This window comes from Caretta caretta, chromosome 3, assembly GCF_965140235.1.
Source record: "Caretta caretta isolate rCarCar2 chromosome 3, rCarCar1.hap1, whole genome shotgun sequence".
NCBI classification, from domain to species: domain Eukaryota; kingdom Metazoa; phylum Chordata; order Testudines; family Cheloniidae; genus Caretta; species Caretta caretta.
Genome location: NC_134208.1, coordinates 110731332 through 110746053, shown reverse-complemented (window position 1 = coordinate 110746053; position 14722 = coordinate 110731332). Strand labels below are relative to the sequence as shown.

General features: G+C 38.7%; 1 protein-coding gene across 3 annotated transcripts in view; it reads right to left on the bottom strand.

The window, feature by feature from the left end:
- UTRN (utrophin) overlaps positions 1-14722 on the bottom strand; it is a 577632-nt gene that overhangs the window by 131455 nt on the left and 431455 nt on the right. For all 3 annotated transcript variants that reach the window (XM_048844328.2, XM_048844327.2, XM_048844330.2), the window contains 4 exons: positions 11351-11619; positions 8988-9134; positions 7465-7543; positions 3704-3764 (listed from right to left, as the gene is read on the bottom strand). In XM_048844328.2, the coding sequence (XP_048700285.2) occupies positions 3704-3764; positions 7465-7543; positions 8988-9134; positions 11351-11619 (556 nt within the window). The remainder of the gene's footprint in view (positions 1-3703; positions 3765-7464; positions 7544-8987; positions 9135-11350; positions 11620-14722) is intronic.

The window sequence follows — 14722 nt, the reverse complement described above, 5'->3', positions numbered from 1 at the left end:
CCTCAGCCTGATAATTCCCCAAAAGACAAAATTAAGAATCAGCTTTTTTCTGACACTTTTTTTGTTCTGTTTTCCATAATTCAGTACTTCCCTTACCTGCTGCTGGCAAGTGTGAAGTTTGGAGACAGTATGCAATGAGAAAATAAGGCAACTGCCAAGGAAAGATGGCCTAGCAGATTGTGAAGCTATAAATATTTAGCATTCTTCAGCATGCTTTTAAAAAACAAATAAAATCTGCCTATTAAATATCAGATTGTTCTACTTTTTTTCAAGGCATAAATATCAAGGCAGTCTACATCAAGCTTATAGTAAAGAAAAAGCTCTGCAAAAGCCTTCTTGTGGGGACAGTGGGTGAATTTTCTACTTCAATTGCTTTGGCCTTGCTTATTAAAACCAACCTTTATAAAAATAGACAAATGATGAAAAAAATCTAGTGGGGACATTAAAAGACTCTTCCACTCGCTGCCTACACTTGACCATTCCCCTTTTATAATGCTGTCTTAATGATTATTGAATGATGATAGTGCTTTGTCTAAAAATCCTGACTGGCCACAGCAAAATTTTACAGCCAAGTTTTGTTTGTTTATTTCTAAACCTCAGGTGTAAAGTTAGTTAAAAACAAAGAGGTTAGAATGACAAAATCCGCGGCTCGACTACAGCTGGAATTAGCCAAATTTCAGGCTGAGGAAAAACAAAGGGAACATGAAAGACAGATAGAACTCATGCGGCTGGAGAAGGAGGTACAGGAGGCTGCCCACAAGAGGGAAATGGAGGCAAGGAAGCATGTGGAGGAGGAGAAGGAAAAAGAGAGGAAGCATGTGGAGGAGGTGGAGAAGATAAAGGCTCAGCAGAATATACCAACAAACCCTAGCAATCCTTCTCCAGGTACCACTTCCCATCCCAGAAAGTTCCCCACCTACAAGGCAGGTGATGATACTGAGGCCTTCTTAGAAAACTTCGAAAGGGCCTGCGTTGGGTACAGCATCTGTGGGGCTGCCAGATTAAAGTAACTGTTTTGCCTGCTTTGCGATCATCCTTGTTGAATCTTTTTAAAAAAATCCTCTGCTTTATTACATAAAACATGATTTTATTTATTTCAGCTAAATCTCTTGTTAGCAAACTCTTCTCTTTGGCCAGCTCTGATAATTTTATTCTCTTTTTATGTTGTTTTCCACCAAGGTAATTAACAAGATATGACTGGAAAGACTCAATACTCTGAATTTCTTAAGCAAGGATCTACATAGTTGGTCCAGACTCAAATAATGTGTAGCCTGCTTTCGAAATATATATGCTATGTATGTTTAAATTGTTTCTCTTTGCTAATCAAAAAAGTGCATTAAAATTGCAAAGTGATGCACTCAAAAAAGGCAGGAAATGCAAAGATCATGTTGCCAATGCAACTGTATCTCGCTGCTCTCACCCCCCCGATATGCATGCGTTATTATACATTAACTATAATATAAGCTTTCACATGAGATGCCTGCCTCATTCAGCAAGCAGGCTGGGGAAGCCCCCAAATGCACAGAGTGCGCTAAATAACAAAAAAGAAAAGAAAAGAAAAGATTAAGGGAGAGAGGCAGCAAGCTGTGCAGTTAGCTAACAGACACCACTATGCTCTGTCATAAGCTGCAGACAGGTTGAGAAGGAACTGGAGAGGCAGCGGGTATACTTTGCCCCAGAGCACAATGGGGAGGAGGGTGCAGGCATGGACCTGCAGAACTGGTGATGAAAATCTGCAATTAAGGGTGCATGGGTTTGCAGATATCTTGGTGTGGAGCAATCATAGGGACATTACTCAAAGAAGAACCCCAAATGTTAACTGTGGTGAGGGGGAGACCCATGATGCTACTATAATGACTGAGTGCTCCTTCCTGTCAAGAGAAGGTGATGAGGTTCACAAAGCAGCCCAGATGATGTAGCTGTGAGGTACGAGGAGCCTCTACAGGGCTCTCATAGCTGCTGGTGTCAGAGAGGATCAAGCACCACAAAATCCAGCATTAATTGTAGGTTGGAAGAAGATGCACCAGTGACTTCTCCCCCTCCTACCCAGAGATACAAAGCCGTGAAGAAGGGACAAGCGTATCCAGAATGAGAGAGGCAATTTGGGAGATGCGGGGGGAGGAAGGGATCCCTTCCCTCTCCCCCAAACTATGCGTAGCTTGGCAGAACCTCTATCAGTACTAACACCTCTTTATCCCCAAATGCTCCAGCCATTGGAAGATGAGTCAGTGTGAGCAAGGATGAGTCAGTGTGATCAAGGACATAGCAGCCAAACTCACTTCTTCAAGCATTTAACTTCCCTGCACACCTAGCACTGCAGACATGGTTGCACCAGTTTTGCAGCTGCCTGAAGCAGGGTGGCCTTTTGAAGCACTGCAGAAAGGGAGAGGCACTATAGACTATGCTTTTTCAGTCTCCTCCTTCTCACCTCAGCTCCTCTCCCCCATCCTGGGCATGAAGGAAGGAATCTCCTACTCTGAGGAAGAGTAGGAAAGGCTGGGCAAACACAGGCAGAGAGACAAAGAAATAGTACAATTAACTTCATATTTAGAACACCCAAATATTTCTAAAATAATTTTTAGTGAGACTCTGAATGCGAGCTCTACAGATAAACGACAATGTCATGTACTGCAGCATAAAGGTTTTGATGGCACTGGTTTGGGATGACCTACGATGCTCACTCATAGATATGCTACAATGAGGAGTAATATGGCCCTTCCAAACAGACACTGACAACATTTTGCATGGACTTTCCCCCACTCAGAACTAAAACAAACTACTCCTGGTTTGGTTTAAAATGGCTGTGCCATTTTAAACCAAACCAGGTTTAAAATATTGGATATTCCAAACCAGGTTTAAAATATTGGATATTCCAAAACAGCATTTATCCCTTTTGCAAACAGCTGCTGGTTTCCTGATAGAGCCATGATCTTTGTCCTTCTAGCATACAGGAGAAAGTACAGGTATATAAACATCATTATATAAGAAAACTGATTGCAAATGATTTTTTCCATTAGAACACACTGAATGTCTCCACGAAGACCTATTTCCATTATTTACAATTTATTCAGCAAATAGGTTAATTTTATGCCAAGTCGGTATTTCAAAAGCAAAGAAAAAAACTAGGAGAACAGGAAAAGCAGAAGGATCAGCCAGATGGCTATGCATATAGGAGCTCTGAACAAAAAGAAAAACAACAGATTTTCAACTGTAAATCATTTACTTTTTCTTTGTAAAAATTAGTCACTACAAAAATGCTTCTCAACTATGGACTTTGTCATTAAATGATTGAGAGTAGATATACCATGTATTCAGACTTTTACAGAAAAACAATCCCCCCCCCCCTTTTTTTTTTTCTCTACGGGTTAGGCTTTGAATGAACAAGGTTCTTAAACATGTGCCAAACTTTAAGGACACGAGTAGCCCTATTGGCTTCAATGGCACTACTCATGTGCTTAAAGACAAGAATGTGCTTAAATAACCTTGCTGAATCAGAGCTTCTATGCTGGATGATTTGTATACATTTGTAAACCAGTGCTCATATTGTAGAAAAAATATATAACACATACAGCATGATACATTAAGCAGTGAGTATACTGGTAACATTTCTTCTAATATTGTAACATTAGGTTCGTAACAGGCTTAGCTCACAAAACTCTTTGCTTTCTTTAGTGCAGCTAAATGAGAATCAAGGCCAACTTACTTGATGTAATAGGGCACTTTGTTATGTGAAACAGATCTCTGCCATGGAAGCTGAACTGACGCTGGGGGGAAAAACATAGGAGGTGGTGATTAAACAGCACCTGTCTTAAAAACATGATTTCTTTTTACATTTAAACCCTCTTATAATAAATTAAGTGGAAAAGGCTCTAATTTTCCAGTCAGGCTTTCAGTAATTCGGCTGGAGAAAACCATGGTAATATATCAGGGTGGTGTTATCCATCCATTTGATGCCAAGCAAGAAATAAAATAAACAAATATGGTGATTCCATTTCAAAGAAGGATAATAAATTGTAGCTTAGTAAGCCATCCACTCAGAAGCAGGCTAAGAAGGTATTTTAAAACTTTTTCCTATTTGCAGCAATGGGTTTCAGAAATTACAAGCAATTTAAGCTTTGGAAATATGGGCCTCCACTACCATAATTAATATACTACAATATAATGAAAAAGAAAAATAATAACTACGCTATTAGTTATTTTCCTCAGCTCCTGTTTGCAATCCAAATTAACATATATTAATGTTCTGTGAAATACAGAAAACATTAGACCGATCCCCATGCTCCTGGAGACAGTAATCTGTGCAAAATTTATGTAAATCTGATAGCAAAAAAGGTAATCTGTAAAGTCAGGTTGCCCTATAACACACCCACAGATAAGACATACAAAACGTAAAATACAGTACAATTCTGTTTATCTAAAAGTCTCAGGAGACACCAGAAATCTTTAGATGAAGAGTGAGGATAGGTGGCAGATTATCTTCGAAGTGGTCACATGCTGGGCATCCCCGTATACATATTCCATACCTCCACATACTTTATATCTCCCCAGAGGACATAACCAAACTGGTGTTTGGTTAAACAGTTTCTACTATATGGGAAATTCACTTCATCATATTCACTGTGGAAGCAAATGATATTTGTTCTTGAAAGAATAAGAAGGAATAATTAACCAGCACAATGAGACGAATTTATATTCAACACACAAGCCAAAGTTAGACCCCGAACGTTAGGCATCAAATCCCATATTTAAACATCTAGGCAAGTGGGATGAAAATTCTGTCCACATTGTTCAGAGTTAATAAATTAATTTACTAAACAACAGATTAATTGGGGCAAAAATATGAATTTATGAAAAAAGTCTACATTTTTATATGGCATTGAAAGAATTAAGCAAAAATTCTGTGCCACCCATAAAGGAGAAAAAATGTATCCATATTTTAATAAGTGTTGCTAATTTGTAAGAAAAAAAGTTCCATGACCAAGCAGTCATTTTATTTTCTCATAATTTGAAACAAAGAGAATAGTAGGGCTTGTATTTTAAGGATTTGTAGTGTGGAGAAGAGAAAGAGTGAAATCACACGGATAGGCCAAGATAGCAGACAACTTTAGAAATATGTTGCTTTCAGACCTTCATTTCCTAATATTGTTAGTGATTGCCATTGATTTCTGCGGTACTATTATTTGAATGATGTTAGCTAACTGAGAAGATTAGCCCCCTCTGAGTTTTGCTCAGATTTGACTTATTAGTTATGAGTGACTGCAGATATTCTGCACTGGCAGGCAGAGAGTCTTGATAATATAATAATAGATTTATCTCTAATTCCTGTGGATCAAGTGATACCATTCTTATTTAGAACCATACTCAATAAAAACATTGTCCATTTTCTGTGCTGCATGAACCTGTGCAAAGATGAATTTTTTTTAAATCATTATTTATGGGTGGAAGATGAACAGAGTAATTATTGATTCTGGGCCCCAGTACGAATATTGCAGATATTAGTAAAAGGTTGGATGCAGTTGAGGGAGGCATTGAAGAGGGTGGCTGAAGGCTTTGGTTGAAAAGTACAGCAGGCTGAGTCACAGAGCATATGCAGATAACAACTGATTGACATTAATCTATTCTTCTAAGAATACAAAAGATGAACTATAGAGTTCTGGAACTGTGGACCTGTAAAATAAATTAAAATGAGCAAAAAATCAAGCTAGTATTTCTGAAAGCTTTGAGACAGTACCATGGGTTTCTTTTAGGGAATTATGGATTATTTTATACTCATCTACATTAGGGATGGCTAAACTTGGCCAACATGAGGGTAAGCTGTAAGGAGCCCAAGGATTCCAAGTTGAGAAAGGATGCAATTAGATTGCAGATGTCTTCCCTCTCATAAATGTTGGTGGGATGACAGAAATAGATCAGGGAAGAGCTGGAGCATGGGTTGGGGCAACCTACTGAGATTGCTTCAAGCTCTCCTCTGTGTCAGGTTGTCCTTTGTAGAACAGGAGTGACTAGTGTTTCAGGATTGACTGCCAATCCCCGAAAGGGACATTCCTCAAGAACAAAGCAGAGGCATGCTGGTAAGGCAGCTTGAGGATGCTTCTTTAGCTGTACTAATTCTAAGACTAAACAGAGTCCTCCAGTTTCCCAGGCATTCCCTGGTACTATTGAGGTATTTTATTTACTAATTTGTGCAAAAAAGGTGTTAAGTGGCTCTGTTCTCAGGGTCACTGTTGAAGTAACTGGCAGGACTTAGAGGTACCAGCTGGTCTGCAAATAGGTCCCATTTTGGAGGAATTGCTCTAAAAATCTTTGTCCTATGTGTGACCTGTATTTTTGAATTAAATGTATGACACTGCACCTCTTTCACCAGGCTCTTTATTTCAAATGCACTTGTGGGTTTGAAATGAGAATATGGCTGTTACATTTCCTGAAAAGGGGACAATAGGTATCTAGGGCTTTTGAAATTATTTTAGGGTATTTGGCTTGTCAGCTGACAAGATGCTCCTAGCATTATGTCACGTATCAGCATACAATACATTGAGATCTATGGAATCAAAAGTGGAATATAAGAATTAAGTCATTTATATGACACTATCTGCCCATCTCAAAGCACCTGAACAGAATACATGACAAAGAGCTATGATTATTATTGCAGTGTTCATCTAAAAACTAGAGACAGGCCTGAATTAACACCTTATATCTAAACATACTTGAACTTCGGGGGTGCTGGTGGGTGAGAGAAAGATTCAGAAACCGAACATGGATCTTTATTCCACAGTTCCATTATGTTTCCATAATGGAGCAAATGTTGGCCATGAATCTGAAAATCCCATAAATACTTGGGGGTTCCAGATCTATATTTCTAATAACTCAGTACATGGGAATAAATAAATAAAATTGTCTCTCCAAAGAAGAAGGAAATTGTTAGACTTTTCGCCTCATTTGAAATTCTGAAAAGACAGAGCATGTCATACAATGAAACTTTTGATTAGTGTGGGTTTTTTGTTTTGTTTTGTTTTTTGAAGAAGTTTGACCAGCTCGTGTCTTGTATCAGTTTGGTAGCTAAGGTTAGAGGTAAAGATAATTTGAATGAAAAGAATATGGATATCAGAGGGCAAAAGGACAAGAACTGACATATATCACACTCTCTCTCTATAAAAAATAGATGCTTGGTGGAGAAAAGCAGCAAAACCTGCAAACAAAGAATGAGTGGTTAGATAGGTAGGAGTAGAACCATTGTGCATGGAGACACCTAGGTGATCCATGAGGATGGAACAGTATAGAAAGCTGGAGTGAAATGAAGAAGAATGAGGAGGAAGAGGGAATCAACCCAGCTGAAAGAACGGAGTAGTTAACTACAAGGAAGATAAACTTCCCGATGTTACGGGTCAGTTAAGGGTATCATTGTGAAAGGGGTGACTGGAGAGAAAACTACTGTCTCAAATTTATCAATTAATTATTAGCACCTACTGGAGAGAAAATTTTGAGATGTAGAGCCAAAATCCTGGTGTGCTTCCTGTAGCAGTTTAAGGCGATCCTCTACAGATACCTATACACAAACAAACAAAAAATAACAAGGTTTCTTATTTATTTCATAAAGGAGGAGTCACAATAAAAACATTGGTTTGCATTCAATTCCAAATAAATTTCATGTGTCTTCCAGATTTATTTATTCTCAGTTCATTTACATCCACTGTTTTTCTTTTTAAAAGCAAGGTAACGTTGCACTTGTGTAAGCAATGCAGATCAATAATGAACAACAGAAGTTTCATGGTGACTAAAGTTGTCCATTAAAATTTCTGTTTTATTTCTCCCCATTTCTCTTGTCCAACTATCTGTAGTCAGCAGGCCTCACTTTGATCGTATCAATCTTACAGCTGCCTTTACAAGATGGGACCATTCTGGAGCATGCTTCTTCACTGGCTGACAGGATGGCCAGACTTCCTTCTGGTTTACTAATTAAACTTCACTAAGCATATGCAGCAGGGGCTTGGCTGTTTAGCTAATTCTCTTTAAGGCAGAAAATCATTCCAACACCAAATTACATTTTGAGAGACAAGGAGGGATGCTTCAGAAATGTTAATAACTTTGCCTCCCAGGACAGCTTGTTTTGAGCCTAGTAGCCCAGGAGCTTACATCCAAACTCTGCAGGTTCCCAGCAACAAAGATAAAGATAAAGGAGACATATTTTTTCCCTCTTTCAAAACATTTTGATTTCCCCAATTCCTTCTTTATGTGGCAGGAGACAGTCTGAGATTTGGGGAAATCAAAATTAACAGAAGTGGATTAACAATAAAAATACCATAAAAGATAGTGGTTCAAAGGGAGTGGGTTAAAAGATTGGTAAACTGATAAATAAATTAAGAATCCTCATTATCTCATTCAGCATAAAACTGTAAATGAACTGAATAGATACACAGGTTCTGCCTTACCAGTCCTAGACCACTGAAGCACCAGTGAAATATAAGCCATATGAATTCACTCCAGACCCCTCAAGCATGTTTTGTTATCCTAAACCTTCACTTCCTTTCCCCCACCCCATGGTCCCAGACCTATCAGTGTTCACATTATTCATGAAAAATTCCCTATGGAAATTGGACATTTAAAAAAAAAAAAAAAAACTTTTACACAGATGGCAACACAGCAGAAATATATGTGCCAACTTTCAAAAGTTTCAATAACTATGATTTATGGAGTTATTTCAGTGCTTACAAATTGGTACAAATATTGCTAACACACAGATGAAACAAAAATAAGATGTAGTCTCTGAAGAATAATGCAGTCCCTTCAGTGAGTGAACTGCTGAGAGAGCAGAAAAGGGAGGCTATCAGTCAAGACAGTGAAGGAAAGACAGCTCCTTTCATTGCTATTTGCCACTATGGAAACAGAGTCAAGAGAGCAATAAGGGAAAAATAGTAATAATTTGTTTTGTAAGAGAAAAAGAAGAGTACTGCTGAAGCACTTCCCCCTTCAGGGAAAGGAGGAGGGCATACCTGCAAAAGTTTCCAGCGCATATTCAGGTCATCCAGCTGGCGAGACATCTTTAAAGATGGATGAAGGTCAAGTGGAGACAGCTGACTAGATAAATCATTCACTGTTTTAACTTTCAAGTTGATTGGTGCAATCTCTTCTCTGAAAGCCTGATAGGAAAAAAAACACACACTTGGCTTGACCACCATCTTACAGAACAGAATAAAAGCTTGCATGCCAAAGAAAAAACAAGTTACATTTGGTTGACACTGACACGGCAGTATAAGGTGGCTATGCTCAACAAGAGCATGCAGAGGAGATAATCAGCACTCTCTCTGGAGGAAAGTCTATTTACTTAAATAGTCTGACTGTAAAGGATTCTTCCCAGTTGTATTATTTCACTTTAAATCCACTCCTGTACACAGGGCCCATATAAAGCCTACTTACATCCCACTTAAGCCATCAAAATAGGCCTTAAATAAGTTTTTGGGAGTGCATAGGGCTTGTGCGGTCATTCTGCACAGGGGTAGATTTCATTCAATACTGCAATATTCTTCAGTGAGTTTCAGTAATACTAAAAAGAAAAGGAGTACTTGTGGCACCTTAGAGACTAATAAATTTATTAGAGCATAAGCTTTCGTGAGCTACAGTTCACTTCTTCGGCTTCACTTCACATTCATGAAGTGAGCTGTAGCTCACGAAAGCTTATGCTCTAATAAATTTGTTAATCTCTAAGGTGCCACAAGTACTCCTTTTCTTTTTGTGAATACAGACTAACACAGCTGGTACTCTGAAACCTTAGTAATACTAGTTCACATAAAAGATTCTTAAACCAAATCTATTGAATAAGCCTGACTATTGTTCCCTGATCAAAAGCTGCTGGCAAAATCTTTATTCAAATACCTCATTACTGAATTAGCAAACAAGAGGCAGTGCATCTTCCAAGGAAAAGGAATAGAATACTTTATGGGATTCTGACTGTACAGTTAAAACAATTATGATTAAAAAGAAGAAGAAAGGTTTTCTGAATCAAACTAAACTAAATATAACATTAAAAAGTAAAAGTTTTAGTTATGGTTGAAAATATGCACTAAATGTCTTTCTTGCTGTGAGCAGGTAAAAATAATTGTTTGATGCTGTGAAGAGCTTGACTAAATGTTACTGAACAAGCCAATAACAACTAGAAAAAGAGAAAGGTTTTTTGGACAATCCAGTTATTCCCTACCTTCCCTGAAACTATGCCTGATCAGTCCCATTCACAGCAAGAGGGGAAATTTTGGTTTGTGGGCTGCCTACAGTCCTCCACAACTCTAGCAGATCTTTCTGATTTCCATAACAATGAAAATTTAATAGACTTTGCTTTACCCTCCTTTGCAGAAATGACATCAAGATATGACACACTGTTTCTTAACAAAAGAACAAAGAGCTATTCTCTGCAGCATGCGAGAGCTTGGTTTACTATCTATATGAAAATGGAAAAGGGGGAGGAATGTATGCATTACTCTTCTTAAATCAACTGCAGTCTGGATATAAATCAGCTTTGACTGTGTTTGACTCAAAGTTTCTAGGTTCCATTGAACCTGAAAGTCTGAGCAAAACTTCAGAGGACGGAGATGTAAAGCCCTAGTCATGTATGTATGAACACCAGTAAAGTGAAACAGTCAGATATACTACTTACATAGTACCATACATGCACATAATTATTTGCAATACATATAAAGATGGAATCTTTTTGCAAATGTTTACATGCTAAGATGGTTGATCCTTTCATGAGTAACTTTACATGCTAAGGTCAGAAGTAAACCTGTGCATTTGAGCATGGCTTTGATCACTGTGTATTGTGCGTGCTGTATGTTGGAACTGAAAGATTTTGTTGTGAAGCTAAGGAGTCTGAGTGTTTCTAGGTATGACAATTTCGGTACTAAGGAATATGAAATGAAGTTAGTGACAATTATAGCTGTTGCCTTAATTCGCAATTTCCTTGAAGTTTAATAATTGTGTTATAGGAAATGCCCTGGAGCAAACTTAATTATAAGGCCTTGTCCATACTGTAGGCGGCATGCCGGGTATGCTTACCTAGTGAAAAGCAGCCTATGTTCACACGGCAGCACGTAGCTACATGCGGCAGTGAAAGGCTCTGGTGTGGGAGGCAGCTCCCTGATACTAGAGCCTTTCACTGCGGTGAGGAAAGGCTGTGGCAGAGGGGAGGCAGCAAGGAAGGGCTTTAGCTGTGAGGAACTGTTAGAGTGTTTCCCTGCTGCCGACCCACTGCCAGAGCCTTTCCTTACTGCTGGAGCCTTTCCCTACAGTAGGGAAAGGTTCTGGCTCTGGGGCTCTCTACCCTGCTAAAAACAGTTGTTATATTCACATAGAATTTCATGCTTACTGTAGTTTTCTCAATGTGTTCCTGCAATGAGTCAATCAGTAAATCTCCTACTGGTTTCCAGCCATTTCGCACATTCTCAGCCTCTTTCAAGTCAGCATCCAGGTCGTCCATGGCACACTGCAAGTCTTTTAGTTTCTCTAATGCTTTGTCCACTAGCTTCTGCCAATTGTTGGCACTGGCATTCAGGCTCTCCCATTTCTCTTTCACCTCTGAAGACTGCTTGCGCACAGCTTTGGCAATTCTCTGTGCTTTCTCCTCAGGAGTCAACTCTGCAGTGAAAAGGTGGTTTCAGGGTTTAGGATTTTTTTTTTTTTAAAGCTGCTGTTCATTTTTGGTTGAACAGATTTAATTCTGTACAAGGAGCACATTCAATAAGACGTCCAGCCAATTCAGAGCTCATCATAATCCAGCAGATTTTTCTTTAAATAACTCAACAAGTAAAGTCCAATAAAATAAAATGAAAAACAAACTTTATTCTTAAAGAACAACATGGCTAGGATAATTGCTAAGAAATTCATCCTCATTTTCATGCATTACAAAAAGCAAGAGCCTAGGTAGGACTGGCTATTGGTGTTTGTGGTACCTCTGGAATCTGCAAGAGTAATCTGCAAGGTGTGTCACCTCACTTTCCCAGTTCATGAACCTCTACCCCAACCCAAATCTTTTTTCTCTCTTAACTCTCTGTTAAAGTGAATCACGTTTTCTCAGTTTCACACCTTAAATATTTCCGCAGCTCTGCAACAGTGATTTTAATGTTAATGCCCCACTTAAACAGTCATATAAATGGAGTACTGCAAAGCTAGAGCTGCACAACAAAACCAAAAACAAAACCAGGATTCCTAACCAAAATGACAGAGTTGAGATTTTGATGCACATTCCTCATTAATTTCAATGCTTTATGTCTAAATCCTCTAAGCAGCTTTGAAAACTGCATCCAGGATCCCCAGAAAAATCCCATTTATGTCAATGGAGACCTGTTATAACTCAGCAAACAAAGCTGAAGGTAGGATAAATATGGCAAGGATGGGTGCCTTAGTCTTAAGGAGATAAAATGGATGATGACACTGATTATGTCTGGAAGTTTTTGTTTAAATCCCACTCAGAGTCAAGACCTGAGCATGCATAGTATTATTTGACATTATTGTAACTTACAAACACACTGTCTAAAGTTTTGCACTCTGACAGTATGTGTTAAGTATGCATATGCCGGATCTCTTCCTTCTTATAAACAATTGGTGGGAGCCTGATAAGTGGTCTACTAGCAGCATGATGTGCGGACATACAGGAGTTCCAAACTTGGGACTGAGCAATGGCTCTCATTTTCTAGAACAGGGACCGAGAGTGCACTCAGCTTGTAAAGAGAAGGCAAATCTCCATTTCACACTCAAGCAAGACCTTTTGGCTGGCACTCAGAGTGGCCTCAATGAGCTCTGGTAACAGCTTCATCCAGCCTCTTTCATCTGAGGGAATGCTGCTGTCACAGTGACTGAAACAAAAAGTAACTCCCAGAGGACTCCTCTTTCCTGCAAGAGACCCTCCTCCACACACACACACACAATTTCTGCAGGCACATAAATACTTGGAACAGCAGAAGAAAATTATGGTGTATAAACCAAAACACACACACACACACACAATGTTACATGCACCTAAAAATAAGCTAAATGTTATTACACTCATGCCTTTGTACAGAAAAGCAGCAGCATTTTAGGAACATTTCATGTATGCAGTTTTAACCATTAAAGGTGAATGTTGTCTAGAAATATAAGAAGGACATTAATGAAAAAAGATGAAAGCAGCATTTTTATTGAAAGAGATCAAATGAGTCAAATAACCTTCCATCTAGTGGTGGGTAGCCATTAAAAATATCTTTATAACTGACTTGGCTTATCAGTCAGGCAGCTGTAAAAAAGAAACAAAGGGAACAGGTTTTTCCTTCTTTGGAGGACCAAATGTTATAGTCAAAAGTATATTATTGTGATGGCAAAAATATATGCTATTAATATGCCTCTAATGAAGGTGAATACTAATCAGTTTGTTACCCCCTGGTCTCTAACACTTGCAACCTTGCTGGGGATAATTAACACAAAAGAAACTTGTAAAAATATTCAAGTCCGTACTACTCATATTTTAGCTAAGAAAAGCAGACATCCTTAACTAGGTGTAAGAGTGGATGGAAGGACCTGGTTTAGATTTAAAAAAGAATTGCTATTAGCCCATTGTGTGAAGTTTGAAAAACGTGTTTATTTATTGTGAGCCCCTGCCTTTCTTTCTTTTGGTACACACAAGAATGGAAATACCATCAGCATCTATTTGACAACAGCTGAAGGCAGAAGTACTTGAAGTTTTCTGAAAACCCCTGTTTTCCTATGATTTTTTTGAACAAAATGCCATGACAAAGCCTTGTTGGAAACTGCAAAACAGCTTGCAAGAAATTTTATTGCTGACTATGTAAACAAAGTAAGAAAGGGAACTAAAAAAAAATTCAACAGAACATGCACAACAGTGGAGTCAGAGGCTAATAGGTAGACTGGAAATAAGACGTAAATTCTTAACAGTAAGAGTGTTATAGACTATACCCCTGTATTCATCCCTTGAACACTATTGTGATAATTTTTGTACAAAGTATGCCTTGTGGGGTATCATTTGAAAACTATAATTTGCTGACCATTATTATCTTGGTAAATTATGTGTGATAACATTAGATGTAAAGTTATAAGATTTCACTGTGCAGTGTTACTTAAACATTTTCCAAGTCTGGGGATTGGCCAAACCAGTTCCTCTGAGACAAAGGGCAAACTGATGCCTCAGCCAGGTCTAAACAAGGTCAATGGGCCATTACCTGCTAAATGGTCATTCTCTGGCAGGAAAGGGGGCATGGGTGAGAATTTGCATTTTGCATTTTAGCAGAGAAACAGCATTGGGTTCCTGTCCAAGCAGACTTTTTGTCTCCTGAATCTCATCTGGAAATAACTCTCAAAGGAGAGAGAGGACTATAAAAAAGGAGACACCACAAGAGCCCCTCCTCCTCCTCTCTGTTCTCTCTATTCACTGCAGCAGAGCGAGGGTGCTGCCTTTACTCAGGTACTGGATGGATCACTTGATGATTGCCCGTTTTGTTCATTCCCTCTGAAGCACCTGGCACTGGCCACTGTCGGCAAACAGGATACTGGGCTAAATAGACCATTGGTCTGACCCAGTATGGCCAATCCTATGGGTCCTGGCCTAAGAAGTTTGGCTAGTAATAATGTTGAGAACTTGTGGTGAGAAAAACTTAACAAACTACATTAAATTTAGTGCAAAGTTAGACACTAGTTGTGTTTTAAATTTATTTTTCTTGTAACTATTTCTGACTTTTATGCCTCATTACTG